Here is a 16,435-nt window from a genome sequence, read left to right as displayed (position 1 = left end):
GACAGAGAGAAAGAGAGAGAGAGAGAGAGAGAGGGAGAGAGAGAGCCAGGCAGCAGTGCACTGGGCTAAGCACACATACTACAGAGCACAAGGACCCACACAAGCCCCCGGCTCCCCACCTGCAGGGGAGTTCACTTCACAAGTGGTGAAACAGGTCTGCAGGTGTCTATCTTTCTCTTCTCATTGTCTCTCAATTTCTCTCTGTCCTATCTATTAAAAAATGGACAAAAAGGCATCTAGGAGCAGTGGATTCATAGTGCTGGCACTGACTCCAGTGATAACCCTGTAGGAGAAAGAGAAAGGGAAAGAGAGAGAGAGAGAGACTTACAGCACTGCCCCACCACCTGCAGGCAGGGGTCAGAGGCTTGAACCTGAGTCCACAAGCTTGGTATTGTGTGCACTCTACTAACTGTGCCCACATCTATTTCCTTCACCATAACATTCTAAGGGACCTAGCTACTAACATTTGCCAACACACTAAAGATATTATATTAAAATTAAATTAATTATATTATATCTATGGAACTTGGGGAGACCCATTCAATAAATCAGAGTCAAATGCACATTGTTTGAATTATCATATGAAGTAAAATGAGTAATGAAAGTCCCCCTGCTCTCTAGTTCATTTGAGTATAGAAATGTGCAGCAGCATTGGCCAGCATGATAGTTCACCTGATAAAGTGCCCATATGCCCACATTGCCATGTGGGTGATCCAGATTTGAATCCCTAGCAGGTCACATGGGAGAGCTATGGCACCAGGGAAAGCTTTGGTGCTGTGGTCTCTCTCTCTCTCATAATGTTTATTGGGGTTCTTAGCACCTTCATCTCATGATTCGAATGCTCTATGGAGCCATTGTCTTTTTTTTTTTTTTTTGATAGAGAATAAAAGACAGAGAAGGAGAGAGAATTACAGAGAATATTCTCTGCTTCACCACTTGCAAAGCTTTCCCCGTGCAGGTGAGGACTGGGGGAGGGGGGCTTGAGCTCTGGTTCCTAAGAATTGTAGCATGCATACTCAACCAGGTGTGCCATGACCCAGCCTCTCACTTGTGGTTTTAAGAATAAATTCTTGGGCTTGGAAGCAGTGGCTGGCGTGAGCTCCAACAAGCAGCAGCTTGCGACCTGGGATTCTCTGGATAGGGTTCCATAAGCTAGCATGATGCCGACCAGACTTCCCTGAGCAGACAATCCCACCCATGTGTCCTTGAGCTCCGCTTCCCCACAGCCCTTTCCCACTAGGGAAAAAGAGAGACAGCTTGGGAATATGGATTGACCTGTCAATGCCCATGTTCAATGGGGAAGCAATTACAGAAGCCAGACCTTCCACCTTCTGCATCCCACAATGACCTTGGGTTCATACTCCCAGGGGGTTAAAGAATAGGAAAGCTATCAGGGGAGGGGATGGGATACAGAGTTCTGGTAGTGGGAATTGTGTGAAGTTGTACCCCTCTAATCCTATGGTTTAGTCAGTGTTTCCTTTATGTAAATAAAAAAATTGAAAAAAAGAAAAATAAAGGAATAAATTCTTTTTTTTTTTTTTTCCTCCTCCAGGGTTATTGCTGGGCTCGGTGCCTGCACCATGAATCCACCGCTCCTGGAGGCCATTTTTCCCCCCTTTTGTTGCCCTTGTTGTAGCTTCGTTGTGGTTATTATCATTGCCCTTGTTGACGCAATTTGTTGTTGGATAGGACAGAGAGAAATGGAGAGAGGAGGGGAAGACAGAGAAGGGGAGAGAAAGACAGACACCTGCAGACCTGCTTCACCGCCTGTGAAGCGACTCCCCTGCAGGTGGGGAGCCGGGGCACGAACCGGGATCCCTAAGCCAGTCCCTGCGCTTTGCGCCACATGCGCCCAACCCACTGCGCCACCGCCCGATCCCCGGAATAAATTCTTAAATAAAATTTTGCCTAGAGATATAGTATAAACTTAAATGGAACTAATTGATCCATATCATTATTGAGTTTTTCTTTTAAAACTACAGTTAAGAATCACATTATATGCAAATTTTGCAAAGGGGAAATATGCTACTGTTGTAGTATCACATTTCCAACTGATTTAAAGCAGTGAAAAATTAGAATACAGTTAGACAATTCAAATGGTAAAGTTTTTCTGTGAATACTTTGGCACTTTGAATTAGACTTGTGTTATCTGTAAGTTTTCTCTAGATGTACGTTAAAAATCAATTTACATGATTTATAAAGCATACTTTGAACTGGCATCTTGATAAAGTATAGTGTAGTATCCAAATTAAGTGTATTGCCTAAAGGAAAAAGAGCTGTAAGGAAGCTTAAGATGAAGATTTATGTTGATAGAATTAGGACATGCTTGTCCTTTACTATAACCTTTAAAACTTGGAATCATGATGCTCAAGGTTACATAAACAACTAACGTCATCATCAGGACTTTCTCATGGGTAAACTGGTGTAACTATAGTTCTCACTCTATCAGCTTACAGAATTGTTTGAGATGACTTTTTTTTTTTTTCCAGAAAACGGCAAATTACTAGGCATATTTACACTATGTGTGGGGTTATGGTAAAGATCACAGAGAAAGAAAGCAGTTATGAGGAAAGTGAAAGAATCCCATGAAAAAATCTTTACATAAAGTGGAATTTGTTCACCAATTGTGGTAGCAGATACAATTTTTATTTTCTATTTTATTATGGACACTTCTGGAACTATTGACTGCTATTAGAAGTTATGTCTACTAATGTCTTAGAAGTAGAAGATTTTTCAAAACTGTCTTGAGAAGAGCTTCTCCTTTGGAGCTGCAGCATTCATCTGTTGTTTTGTTTGTGTTTTCTGATTTTTATTTTACTTTTAACTTATTTAGCATTAGATTATAACATTATAAAAGTGTAGTAATACCTTTCACACTTGTGTAAGTCTCACCAAACTTGGGTCGGCTGGCGGCACACCCAGTAGAGTAAGCATGTTACCATGTGCATGGAGCCCAGTTCAAGCCTCTGGTCCTCATCCATAGTTAATTTCATAAACAGTGGAGCAATGCATCAGCAATAGTCCTGTCTCTTTCTACCTCTCTCTGTCTCTCCCCCTTCTCCATCTGTCTCTATCTCCTATCCTCTATTAGACAAATGGTAACAGAGGGTTGTAAAGTCATGCAGGCACTGATCTCCAACAATAGCCCTGATGGCAAATAAAGTAAAAAAAAATGAAATGAAATGAAATGAAATGAAATGAAATGAAATAAACTTACCACATCTACCAGAGACACATTTACTAATCCCCCCATCTGCCACTTCCTCTTCCTGTTCCTTTCCAAAACTACCATAGTTTTCATAAAGCCTAAGAGTCAGTATGGTTACTATTATTACTTGCAAGTTAATTTGTTTTATTTATATTACACATTTAAGTGAAACAATTCAGTAGCTGCCTTTTATTTTCTGACTCATTTATCTTGGAAAAATCACCTGAGTTCTGGGACAATTATAAACCTCTTCTTTTCTACATCTCTGGGAATGTTTTTGTTAAGCCAAATAGAATTTTTGGTATAGCTTATTTATAAATTCCAGTTCTAAAGCCAGTCAAGGTGAAAGTGGCATATCAAAACACACATGGAAGAATGCTTCCTTTATTTTCATATAAAATGCAAAATCAGTTACCATTAATATTAAAAGTGATGTCACAAGTAAGACACAAATCAAACAAAACACTAATCTACTTTACGAAAGAATCATTTGATAAGCCAGAAAGAGAAGAGGGATTATCTCACTCATGGACAGAAGCTGAGAAATAAGAACAGAAAGGGGAAACACAAAGGAGCATTTGGACTGGGTTTGGTGTATTGCACCAAAGATTCTGGGGAGAACTTTGAAGCTCTGGTGCATGATGGTGGAGGTAGACCAAGGCTAGGGGTGAGAGTGATGACACTAACACTCCTCTCTGCCAGTTATGTGGATCAGAAGCATCTGACCACATTTTTTATAAACCTCAACCATACCCCCCTCTTTTATTGTATAAAATAGATCTCATACTTACTTAACACATGTACTTATCTGAGTCACACATGTACTTAACTGAGTCTTACTAATAAAGGGAACAATTAGTATTTAAGTTTACTAAGAATCAACCATACAACAGGTACCATCCTAGATGTCTCAGCTAGTCTCCTTCTGATCACAGAAACAGATGTTAAACAAATCAGAGTAGTCTATGAACAATTCAATTTATGACATACCACCTAATTTCTGGATTTAGACAAAAGACAAAGCAGAAAGGCAAAAATAAAAGCAAAATAAAACACCCTTATCACAGACATCCCAAAACTACCCTAGTGTTAGTAAGAGTCAAACTAATAGTATAAAGAGAAATTATTTCTGCAGAGGAAATATCTTCCCTTTGCTTCTTAAACCTTAATTGTTTAACTGTATCTATTTCTGCTGATTAAAAGTGTGCACCAGGTAGACTATAACTGAAATAGAACTGACTGCTTTTTACTACAGTGAAAAAGAACAAACACTGTTGGTGGTGACTGCCTAATAGAGGGAATCACAAGTGTGGGAATACAGTCCGACCAAAACATGTCATCACACTGTCAGTCCAGGCTCTTACTGACCTTCAGGTTGGTATTGTGCTATAATGGTCACCGTCTGTCCAGCCCCCTTGAGCGCAGCAGCTGCTTGTTCATGGGATGCTCCACGAAGGTCAATGCCGTTCACCTGTAAGTGGGGAAGCAGAGAATTAGGGTATTTCATAAGGAGTACACTTCTGAAAGATAGACATGTTTCCAAAAACCACAAGGCAGAACTGATCCCACATGCCTCAATATCTTTCATAGCTTAAAAAGGCATTCCAGAATGGTTTACCAAAGCACTTCTCAGCTCGGCAACAAGGTAGTACCGGGAATCAAACTTAGACCAGTGGGTGTGCCAGAGCTATTTCTCTGATCTTATTTGAGTGCTAACTTAGTAAGTTTTGTGGTTTTGATGATATTCTGTTAGCACACAAGGGAAATTTCATGTCATGCTGTTTGAGCCATGAGTTGACTAGGCTGAAATCTTATATCGAGTAGGTATATAGAGTGTGCATTTCATATGCCTCTGTGAGTTTCTCAGATTTCTAGGGTAGATAAGAACTCTTAAAATTAAAGAGAAAACAGGATGAAAAAGAGATACAAACAGAGACAGGCATGTGCTGACAGATGAATATATTTGGATGAGGTTCTGGGGACATGGTATGGATTGGGCTGGCTGCCAGCCAAATCCCTCTCTTTGATCCCATGCCTAGTCCTGTCATCTTGAGTTTCGTTAGAAAGCCCTGAACCTTGTTCCAAAATAAAATTGACTGTCCCATTTCTTATGCACAATTCCAGGGTGAATTCTGACAAAATGAAATAAAGAATGCCTGGCACTAAGGTTGCTATTGTTAACTCCCATTGAGGCTCCTGCCAAAAGGAAACAGCATCTATAAACAAGCACCTAATTCTGTCGATCAGGAAAAATCACCTCAAAGTCCAATTTAATGAGAAGCAAAAACTCAAATCTTCCTTGAATCAATTCAGCCCTAAGTCAACTCAGTCTAATTAATGAGTGTTTTCCAAGACAATCTAGCGAATTCATCAATTCACTCTGATAATCCTCGAGTGGTGGATTGGAGCGTGAATGGTTACAGCTGTGTTTCTCTATCAAACCTGGGGCATCTGTGGCATTCAATTTCACATCCAATTTCTCTCATAATAAATTTTTCAAGAGGTCAGGTGGTTGAGCACCTGGCAGAGTGAACACACTATAATGTGCAAGGATCTGGGGTTAAGTCCTCAGTCCCTGCCTGCAGGGAGGAACAGTGCTGCTGGTGATTCTCTCACTCTCTATCATCTCCTTCCCTCTCAATTTCCCTCTGGCTCTATCTTAAATAAATAAGTAAATTAAATATTTTTAAAAAATAACTGCCAAATCTCTCTCTCTCTCTCTTTGGAATTTCCATGTTTTTCACTGGCTTTCTATTCTGGTGAACTTCTTTACTGAAATTGTAACATTGGGAAGTCCATGGAGCCTGGCTGGGTCTGACTGTGCCTCTAACCAGTTGGGTGGCTGTCACATCATCTTTCTGAGCCTTAATTTCCTGCTACCTTCCAAGTAAAGGAACTGTTAAGGTCTCTGAGTATAAAAAGTAACGACAGATCCACTCCTGAGTAGATAAATTATTTCAGAGATTGTCTAGGCTTTGAAGAGTTAGAAATGAGAGAGCCAGAAGAGTCTAGGTTCCTGCTTATAGGAAGTCTAATGTGTAGACTAGTATTGTTAAACAATTAGTACTAACTTTCAATTAAAAATAACATTATCAGAATAAATGAATTCTCATCTTTTAGATTTTTTTTTTCTTTCTGCATGGTGTTAAAGGAAAAGCAAAATTTTCCCTAATTTCTCTACTACTCATGTTAACTTTTGCTCTTTCAGAAATTTACCTTATGAACATTTAGGCAGATGGTTTCTCTCTGTGTTTTAATATATTAACACCTTCTAATCGCAACAAATATGATTACATAGAGGTATATACACCTGGATATAGACACAGTTTGATTTTCGTTTGGTTTTTACTTAGCAATACATCTTAGACATTTTCCATTTCAACTCTTACCATTGTAATGTGGCTTAAAAATCTTCTGGATAGTGGCTTTTTTTTTCCCTCCCAACAGAATCCTTATTGAGATGGCTAAGGTTGTTTCCAGTGTTCTTCTATTTTAATGCTTATTTTATTTGTGTAGTATTAAAACTTTATTTTATTTACTAAAAATGAGAGAGAGAACTTCATAAGACTATAAAATAGGGGGTGGAGAGAGAAAGAGGAGATCGAGAAGTCAGAGTACTTCTCGCACACATGCAGTGCCAGAGATGGAACTGTGAATTCAGGCATACACAGCCAAAGCTCTACCAGCTGATTCATTTTCCTCGTCGCTGCTATAATTCCAAGTTGCATATTAGACTTTCCATTCTTTCAGGTGGAAAAATTCAATAAAATGAACTACCTTACATGTACCATTTACTTCTTTCAATTTGCTTCTGCACATTTAAAAATAATTATATTATATTACAAAACAGAAACTAATTAAAGAAAAAACCAAATCTAGCCATAACCTCATTGTTCAGATAGCATAATTGATGTAAAAGCTAATTGAATAAATGTACATAATTCTTATATGTAAAGATTATAGCAGCTATAGCGCATAAATTTAAAAAACGTTTTTACTAATTCTTGTTATTTTTCCTAAAGAGTAACCACATTGTTAATTCCTTTTATTATCTTTGTATATTACTATTATTAATTATTGTTATCATTATTATTTATTTACTGCCAGGATTATCACTGGTTGCATTATTATTTATTTTTTCCTGTTTGCTAGAGACAGTGAAGGAGAGAGAGAGAAGCAGAGAAGAGAGGCACTTGCTCTACTGACTGTGAAGCTTCTCCTGACCGGGGGCTTAAACTTTGTGTTTGAGCATGGTAACATGTGTACTGTACTGAGTGCACCACCACCCAACCCCTAATTTTTTTTTAAAATATAATAACAAGCTGGGACAGACATGGAAAAGCAGTGCACTATTCAAGTGAGCCATTTTGCTGGCCTAACAACTATATATTTATTTATTTACTTATTTTTAAATATTTTATTTATTAATGTGAAAGGTAGGAGAAGAGAGAGAAAGAACCAGACATTACATTGGTACATGTGCTGCCAGGGACTGAACTCGGGACCTCTTGCTTGAGAACCCAGTGCTTTATCCACTGCGCCACCACCCGGATCACTATTTTTTTAAAGAAAAATATAAAAAGTTCTGGTTTATGCTGGGAATTGAACTCCATGGAAGCTCAAAGCTTACATGCCTCAGGCATGTAAGTCTTCTGTGTAACCATTATGCCGTCTCTAAAGCCCTGACAATTGTATTTTTTTTAATTGTACATTTTTTCATTTATGGGATTAAACTTCTTTTAATATATTCACTGGTTATTTTAAAGTTCTTTTTACATAAACTTTCTGCTCACTAATTTTGTCTTTTTGGGGCTGTGCATTGTTTTGGATAATTTATCTGCAGATTAAGAATATTAGTTATTTCTTTCAGATAGCTACTATAAATATTATTACAAATTTGTTACTTGTATTTTGTATTGCCACATTTTTAAATACTCTCTTGTATGCTATTCCTTTCTTTCTGTTCTTATTTTATTTATTTAGTTAGTTATGAGAGGAAGGAATAGTTAGTTAGGAAGAGAGAGAAAGAACCAGTTATCACTCTGGTACATCTGCTGCCGGGGATTAAATTTCGGACCTTATGCTTGAGAGTCCAGTACCTTAACCACTGCACCACCTCCAGGACCACTTGTATGCTATTTCTTGCCATACAATTATTTTTACCTGCTCAGTTCTGGCTTTCAGTGGTGAGGCGGATTGAATCTGGGACCCTGAAGTCTCAGGCATAAGAGTCTTTTTGCATAACCATTATACTATCTCCTCTGCCCAACATATAGATCCTGAAAATTTTTTTAAAAATATTTTTTATTATTTATTCATTTATTCCCTTTTGTTGCCCTGTTTTTTTATTGTTGTAGTTATTATTGTTGTCATTGTTGTTGGATAGGACAGAGAGAAATGGAGAGAGGAGGGGAAGACAGAGAGGGGGAGAGAAAGATAGACACCTGCAGACCTGCTTCACCACTTGTGAAGCGATTCCCCTGCAGGTGGGGAGCTGGGGGCTTGAACGGGGATCCTTACACCAGTCCTTGTTTTTTTTTTTTTTTAATATTTTTTACTTGAAAATATTTTACATGCTCACATTTTTTACTTTGTTTCCTTTCTTTCTTTTACAAAAACTATTTATAAAATTTATTTAATTTGATAGAACAGAAAGAAATTGAGAAGGAAGGGCAATAGAGAGGGAGAATGAGACAGACACCTGCAGCCCTGCTTCACCACTTGTGAAGCTTTCCCCTTCCCGGTGGCGCCTAGGGTTTTGAACCTGGTTCCTTGAGTATGGTAACATTTGCATTTAACCAGGTGTGCCCCTGCCCAAACTGTTGTCTTTCAACTTTATAAATTTTGCAATAGATCTTCCTCTCTTGAAAATATTTAATGAAATACTCTGTTTTTCCAGTTTCATTTTCAGCCATTTAATCCATCAGCTAGTGGAATATATTTTGGTGTCTGGTATGAATACTAGGTGAATAGTCACTATCAATTTGACTCTCCTTTCATAGCAGCAGATTTCTATACTTTTCAATATTCTAGTCATCTGCTGAAACCTTATTGGTTAGTTCACCAAATGAGCAAAGTGGGAAGGAACAGAAACTTGGCAGACAGAACTGGGTTTGAATTCTGAGTTCATCAATTATCCCTAGGTAAGTCGAGAAAAATCAAATAATTTCTTCAAGCCCTCATATCTTTACCTGCAAAAAGAATATAATACCTACCCATCAAATCAGGCTGCTGCATGAAATGACCTATATCTATAATGTTCTAAATACAGAGCCTGGTATGAATAGGTATTTGTAGTCATGGAAACATCTTCAAACTGTGGTTTTTAGTGTTGTAATAAAATCCAGTGGAAACTGACTAATGCAGAAAACATGATATAGCTTTCCTTCTTTCCTTTTCTTTCATCCCTTTCTCTGCTTCCTCTGTCATTTTAGGAACACAAAATTTCAGCAATGTAAGAGTTTTAGAACTTTGTCTATCCAGAACTTACACATCAGAGATGACCCCTAAAGGAGAAGGGACTTACCCCAAGTCACATCAAAATTAGCATAAGGTTGAGACCAGCCTACGGCTTCTGTTAGCAGAGTCTGTTAAGTGTGTGTCTCCATTTTCCACTGTGGCAATAATAACTAACTACACCATGTCCATCTTGGACCTGATGCTACACGGGACTCTCTATTTGGGGGTGCTTGACACTTTATTTTATTTTACTGCCACCAGGGTTCTGCTGGGACCTGTTACCTGCACTGACAACTTCACCATTCTCAGAAGTCTTTTATTTCCCCCTCTTCTTTTTCTTCCTTTATTCTGATAGACACAGGGAGGAAGAGGGAGGGGAAGAGAGACAACTGAAGCACTGCTCTGCCAATTGTGAAGCCTTCCCTTCTGAAGGTGTGGGGGCCAGGGCATGCGCCTGGTTCCCTACATATGGTAACTTGTATGCCCCACTGGCTGTGCCATCAGCAGAACCTGCTTGATAGTGTTATTATCCTGAGCGAGATCATGCTGTCTGTGTCCCTGCTGATTTTCTGTTAGGGATTAACAAGCTTGTTCTTGTCTAGTCAACTCAAATTTTTCAAGGTTACTCTGACTCTTCTATTCTTCAGGTCTGAATTTTTACCAGTAAACAGCTCAAATAACATTTACAGAGGCATTAAAAAACAGCCTACATCATTGATATGACATTTTAAAATACCAAATGTGACAACCCTCATATATTTATTACTTCTCATTTTCTGCTCTGGTCTGAATTTTATAATTTTCTATTCCTCTATTGTTGCTGTTCGTTTTTTTCTGCTCATCACAGGAGCCTCGTTGCTCTGAGTTGACTTTTTCCTGATAGAAAGAGTCAAAGGCATAGACTGAAGGACAATAGGACAAGACAACAGAACCTCCCCCAGTGCATGGGGCCAGCTTTGAACCTGACTCATATGCACGGCAAAGCAGGCACCACCCAGGTAACCTAGCTTGCTGACCTTGAATTTTCTATTCTTGCAGCATGAACTAGGAGATTGTAAACAATCAATTATTTTTGAGGTTAATGATGATATTACCATTATTATTATAAGGGGAATAATGGTTTATAGTAAATACAGTTGTTGGTGATGTGTAACATTTCTCAGTATTCTTTTTTCATTATTTTTACTCTCAGCCCCTATATTTTTAGTTAGTTCCTGCATTTTGCTTTCCTCCTTCCTTCCCCCTTTCTTTCTTTCTTTCTTACTTTCTTTCTATCTTTCTTTCTTTCTTTCTTTTTTCCTTTATTCCATTCTTTCATTCTTTTCTTCTTTTCCCTTTATTGGGGAGATTAATAGTTTATAGTAGACAGTAAAATACAGTAGTTGGTACATATGTAACATTTCTCAGTTTTTCACATAACACTCTACTCCCCACCTAGGTCTTCCTCTGCCATCATGTTCCAGGACCTGAAACCCCCTTCCTCTCCAGAGTCTTTAACTTTGGTGCAATACACCAGATAATCATTTTAAAAAAAAAAAAAAAACATTAACTGAACACTAACTATCTACATAGTGTATACTTATTGCCTCCTTTAATCCATTAGATATCTACATAGGATATATTTATTACCTTATTTTACCCCTAAGATGCTGAGATTACTTTCATCTTTACAGAAAGAAAAAACAAAACCAGTGAGTCACTAAAATAGTCTTAGTTAAACAGTTGGGAGAGGATAAAGATTTAAAGCTGTTCAGCCAAAACTGAACTTTTAAACTACCATTTCTTGCTATTCTCCCTTTAGCATCCTGTCCAAATCTGAAGATTTATGCCTACAAGACTCCAATTCTAAGACTTATCTTTCCAGGATATAACTCAAGTTCCCTAAAACAGGCAGCACATGATTGAGTTTGGCTCAGTGGTTATGTTACACAGAACCCAAGTTACCTGCTATAGACATTATGGCCCAAATGGTCCAATTTTTTTTCATGTAGAAAAGATTTCATTCTTGTCAACAACTGACAATCCCCAATAAAAATAAACTTAAAAATTCCATTACTATCTCCTTATGTAGACTAGTATTACAGGATCAGAGGGGAAAAATAAGTTCCACTTAATATAACATGTTTTCCAAAACCATGTTGATGATAGAAATTTTAGCGAATTAATTTCAATAAATTTAGTTTAAGATTTATAAGAAAGAAGAAGAGGAGAGGTGGAGAGAGAGAGAGAGAGAGAAACAGAGAGAGAGAGAGAGAGAGAGAGAATCACTCTAGTATGTGACTCTAGGGTTTGAACTCAGGACCTCAAGCTTGAGAGTCCAGTGCTTTTTATCCACTATGCTACTACTTCTGGGCACATCACACAGTTCAGTTTTTTAGATGCTAAGATGAAGGTGAATAGTGTACTATATCTAAGGTCATTCTTTATTAATAAGGTTGAGGGGCTAGGGAAATAACAATGGTTATATGAAAATGCTTTCATGCCCAAGATTCTGAGGTCCCAGGTTCAGTCCCCAGCATCTCCATAAGCCAGAGTGTAGCAGTACTCTGGTAAAATAATAATAATAATGAATTGTTATTATTAGTACTGTCAGGGAAATGAATTTCTCTCCTCAAGGGAAAAGATAAGTGATGCTGAGGAATTATTCTGAAGAAGTTGATACACAGACTCCAAGGACAGAACTTTCTTAATGCCTACTTGCCGTTCCTGCTTCTGATTTGCCTGTCACGTGTTGGCGGTTGCAGCTGGCTATCTACAGAAAAGCAGAATTCCAGCGGCTGACCTCCCTCATGCAGCGTCTCATCCCCTGCCAATTCTTCCCCTAGCCATCTACTTTGGACTGAGACTTGTATCGGACTTGCTGGCATACCCTATAGACATTTTATACAATTTTAAAGCAGCTTATTTCCCTTCACACTGCTGGTTTTTCATAGACTGATCCTGAGTAGTTCATAGACTTTACAGACTGTTGCCTTGAGGACTATACAATGCCAAACAGCCCCTCTGTTTGGTGGGTCACGCCCTCCCGCCTCCCCCTCATTATGTACCCTTGCCGCTCCCCCCCCCAAGCAGGGAACGTCCCTTTACACACCAATCCTTCCCTTCACTTCACACTGGCCTTTACTACTCCCCTACTTGTCCCTATATCATTTAGGTTTATGCCCAAAAGGTTTCTGCTCCACGATAGTCTTTTACAGACTTTGAACCATCTTATGCTATGACTAGATAGAAAGACAGAAAAAGATGTAGAGAGATATTGTGAGGAGATTGTTGAGCAGGCTGCGCTTAAACCTATGAGATGAGTCCCTCCAGGTAAGTCTCTCTCTCTAAAGAGGGGTTGAGCACAGGGGGACACATAAATCTCACAAGGTTGGCAGCCATTTAAGCCTTCCCTCCTCCATAGAAAGTCCTACATGTTCCCACCTGAGCACGGCATTCCTTAAAAACATTTAAGCCTGCTCCATTCCATTTTTCTTTACTGTGTCCATTTAGATATAAAGAGAAAGGAGGAGATGATGCTGAGGAATTATTCTGATGCAGTCTCCGCCCCCAGGTTTTACCACGCCCCGCAGTGCCCCCTTCAACCAATCCTGCCCCCACGCGTCACCCCTGGTTATTGCCCAATAAAAGCCCCCCCCGCCCCCGGCTTCTCGGCTCCCTCTCTCGCTGGGCTCCTTCGGGTCACACTAGCGCTTTCTCTCTGCGTGGTGAGGTAGTGGGGATGGCCATTGTCGGCTGACTCCACGTGGCCTGAGCCACCCCCCCATCCTATAATAAAGATTTGTGTATCCCACTTGTTCCAGACCTCCTCTCTCTCCTCCGCGGTGCAGCCTGACACCTGGCCACAACAACAACAGATAAGCACACAGTTATATTCAGAAACTGTTTCACAGCTGCTCCCTATGAACACCCCCTTCCCCCACTCTGTAGGCAGGAGACATAACAAATGTGGCAACCACCCAAGGATGCACTAAGAGAAAGAACCAAGGGAGGTCTTGTTATCAGGGGACAGATATCTTCATCCACCACCTGCCTTCACTGACCCCACCCACCCATAAAAGCCCAATGTATCCTAACGTCAGGACCTAGGCTTTCTCTTTTCCCTCTGAATCTCTTCTCTTTTGAAGAGTATACACTTTTTACCATTCCCCTTCCTGTGATTCTTTCTTGTGCTGCCCTACCTGTCAAACCTATCAATCAATGCCTTATTAGGTGATGCAATTCATCACAGCAGTCTATGACGCGGTCTGGCACCATGGTCTCCTAGTCAAGATCTCAAGATGCCTGCCTCCATGGGTGGCCAACACTATATCATTTCTTCTCCAAAACAGAAGATTCCAGGTGCATCTGGGTGACAAGTCTAGCAGATGGAGACTTGTCTTTCAAGTGGCCTCCCCCAGGGCTCTGTTCTGGCTCCTATGCTATTTAATATTTACATCAATGACCTCCCAGAAACTTCTTCAAGGAAGTTCATCTACGCTGATGACATCTGCTGTGCAACTCAGGCATCCAAGTTCGACATCCTCGAGGAAACACTCACGAAAGACATGTCTCTGATATCTGATTACTGTAAAAAATGGCGACTAATCCCTAGCACTGCAAAAACGGTATCATCTGTTTTCCATCTACACCATGCCTTGGCCTCGCGTGAGCTTAATGTGCAGCTTGGCGGTACGAGAATCCGGCATGAAGCCCAGCCAGTCTATCTTGGCGTTACTCTCGATCGCACTCTGTCATTTCACGAACATCTCATAAAAACTGCAGCAAAGGTGGGCGCGAGGAATAACATCATTGCAAGACTGGCCAGCTCCTCATGGGGCGCGAGCGCTTCCACACTACGATCATCATCTCTGGCATTATGCTATTCCACTGCAGAATACTGTGCCCCAGTATGGTTCCGTAGCCCCCATGTCCACTTGGTCGATTCCAAATTATATTCCTCCATGAGGATAATTTCTGGAACCATCCGTTCCACCCCGGTTCCACGGCTGCCAGTTCTTAGTAACATCGCCCCGCCAGATATTCGTCGGGATGCGGCATCATCTAAGTTCATTTCTCACGTCTACGCTCGACCGGACCTGCCAATATACGCGGATATCTTCGCCCACCCTGTCCAACGTTTGACGTCTCGTCACCCAATCTGGTCCCCTATGCCTACACTGAACTTCTCTGTTCCAGACTCTTGGAAACAGAGTTGGCAGTCAGCTGAGGTAAAGAACAAACACCTCATCACAGACCCCTGCAAGCGTCAACCCGGCTTTGACCTAACATGTTATGATTGGGCCCTCCTCAATCGCTATCGAACAGGCCATGGCGCCGCTATGTTCCATCGCTGGGGAGCCAGAGGCGACCCAAACTGCCCCTGCGGCTACAGACAAACTATGACCCACATAGTCAACGACTGCCACCTCTCCAGATTCAAAGGACGTCTCGAAACTTTACCTCAGGCTCCACCTGACGCTGTTGACTGGCTACGGAAGAAGGGCAAACGCTAGAAGAAGAAGAATTTAGCTCTTTTTTAAAATGAATATAATATTTGCTATTTTAGTCACTGGGACTCCAGGGCTTTCTTGACTAAATGACTCTGCTTATCAGAAAGAACTCTTTCCTTAATAGAATTATAGAACAGAGACTCAGTGATGCCCAAATCAAGGATTTCAGAGAGGAGGAGAAACCATAATCCTTCTCAATCTTTGAGGTACAGGTTTAAGGTCTCCTCTAGTGATCTTTTTATTTTGCATTTTTTTGGTTCAAGTATTTTCACACTCTTGAACATGCTCTTTTTCCTACCCATGGAATAATTTTTCAGTGCTTCCTTACCTGAAAAATGTCTAGTCCTTAAAAATTCAGTCTGGGGGTCAAGAGCGGTAGAATGTACACATTACTATGCTTGAGGACCGGAGTTTAAGCCTCAGTGGCTCTCTCTCTCTCTCTTTCTTTCTCTCTGCCTCTCTCCCCCACCCCCTCTCTTTTCTGCCTCTCACCCTCTATCAAAAAGAAAAAAAAATCAGTCTGAGATGACATGTAGGATTTGCTTACAAGTGATCCCCTAAAGGCAGAAGTTTGTTTTATTAGAGCTTTGGTCCAAGCAAAGGTCCTACAAATTGTAGGTGCATAAAAATTTATGGGTGAGGGAATAACTGAGACGTGAGTGAGTGCTATTTCCCCCTATATTAGCCAAGGCAAATTGTTGTCATCTGAGTGGTATTGACTTGACCTGGTAAAGAATTCACTATGGAAGCCATGATCCTGAAGAGACAGGACTTCTGACATGACTCTAGAGGGACAAGGGAACCTGAAACTAACTAGGTTAAGGAGAAGACAGCAATCCTTTCACATTCTGTTTGTAGAAACTGCTTCACAGAAGTAGTATGTTATAATTGCTTTTTCAGGAAGAAACAATAAGCAGAAACTCACTTAGACTTCTCTTCCATTCCTGCTTATACTTCAAGACAAGAGCCTTAAGCCTGATAAAAGATATGCCTGAGGATAGAATGCACAAAAACACATTATCATCCAGAAAGGAAGATAGCCTAAAGAACTCAAGACCCCTAACATGTTAGCCTGAAACCTCCCTTGTTCTGCAAGAAATAGACTAAGTAGATGTTTCAAATGTCCTACTCAACTGGGAACAAGGTGATAGGGAGGTAGATATGAGCACCGCCCCATCTTCCTTGCTTTCTAGTCTGCCTTTAATAAAGTTTTGCACCCCATAATGATCCTGGGTCCATACTCCTAGAGAGATAAAGAATAGGAAAGCTTTCAGTG

The 16,435-nt window shown here is 40.2% G+C and overlaps 1 protein-coding gene across 13 annotated transcripts in view; it reads right to left on the bottom strand.

Annotated features, from left to right (window-relative positions):
• DLG2 (discs large MAGUK scaffold protein 2) overlaps nucleotides 1-16,435 on the bottom strand; it is a 1,912,587-nt gene that overhangs the window by 303,468 nt on the left and 1,592,684 nt on the right. For 12 of the 13 annotated variants that reach the window (XM_060176807.1, XM_060176791.1, XM_060176792.1 and 9 more), the window contains one exon: nucleotides 4,577-4,679. In XM_060176807.1, the coding sequence (XP_060032790.1) occupies nucleotides 4,577-4,679 (103 nt within the window). Of the gene's footprint in view, nucleotides 1-4,568; nucleotides 4,680-16,435 lie in introns of those variants that run through there. The other variant, XM_060176805.1, reaches the window with a different exon arrangement.

The sequence above is a fragment of the Erinaceus europaeus genome, chromosome 17 (assembly GCF_950295315.1).
Source record: "Erinaceus europaeus chromosome 17, mEriEur2.1, whole genome shotgun sequence".
Lineage (NCBI taxonomy): Eukaryota > Metazoa > Chordata > Mammalia > Eulipotyphla > Erinaceidae > Erinaceus > Erinaceus europaeus.
The sequence above is the reverse complement of the archived record's forward strand: the minus strand, read 5'-3'. Positions and strand labels throughout refer to the sequence as shown.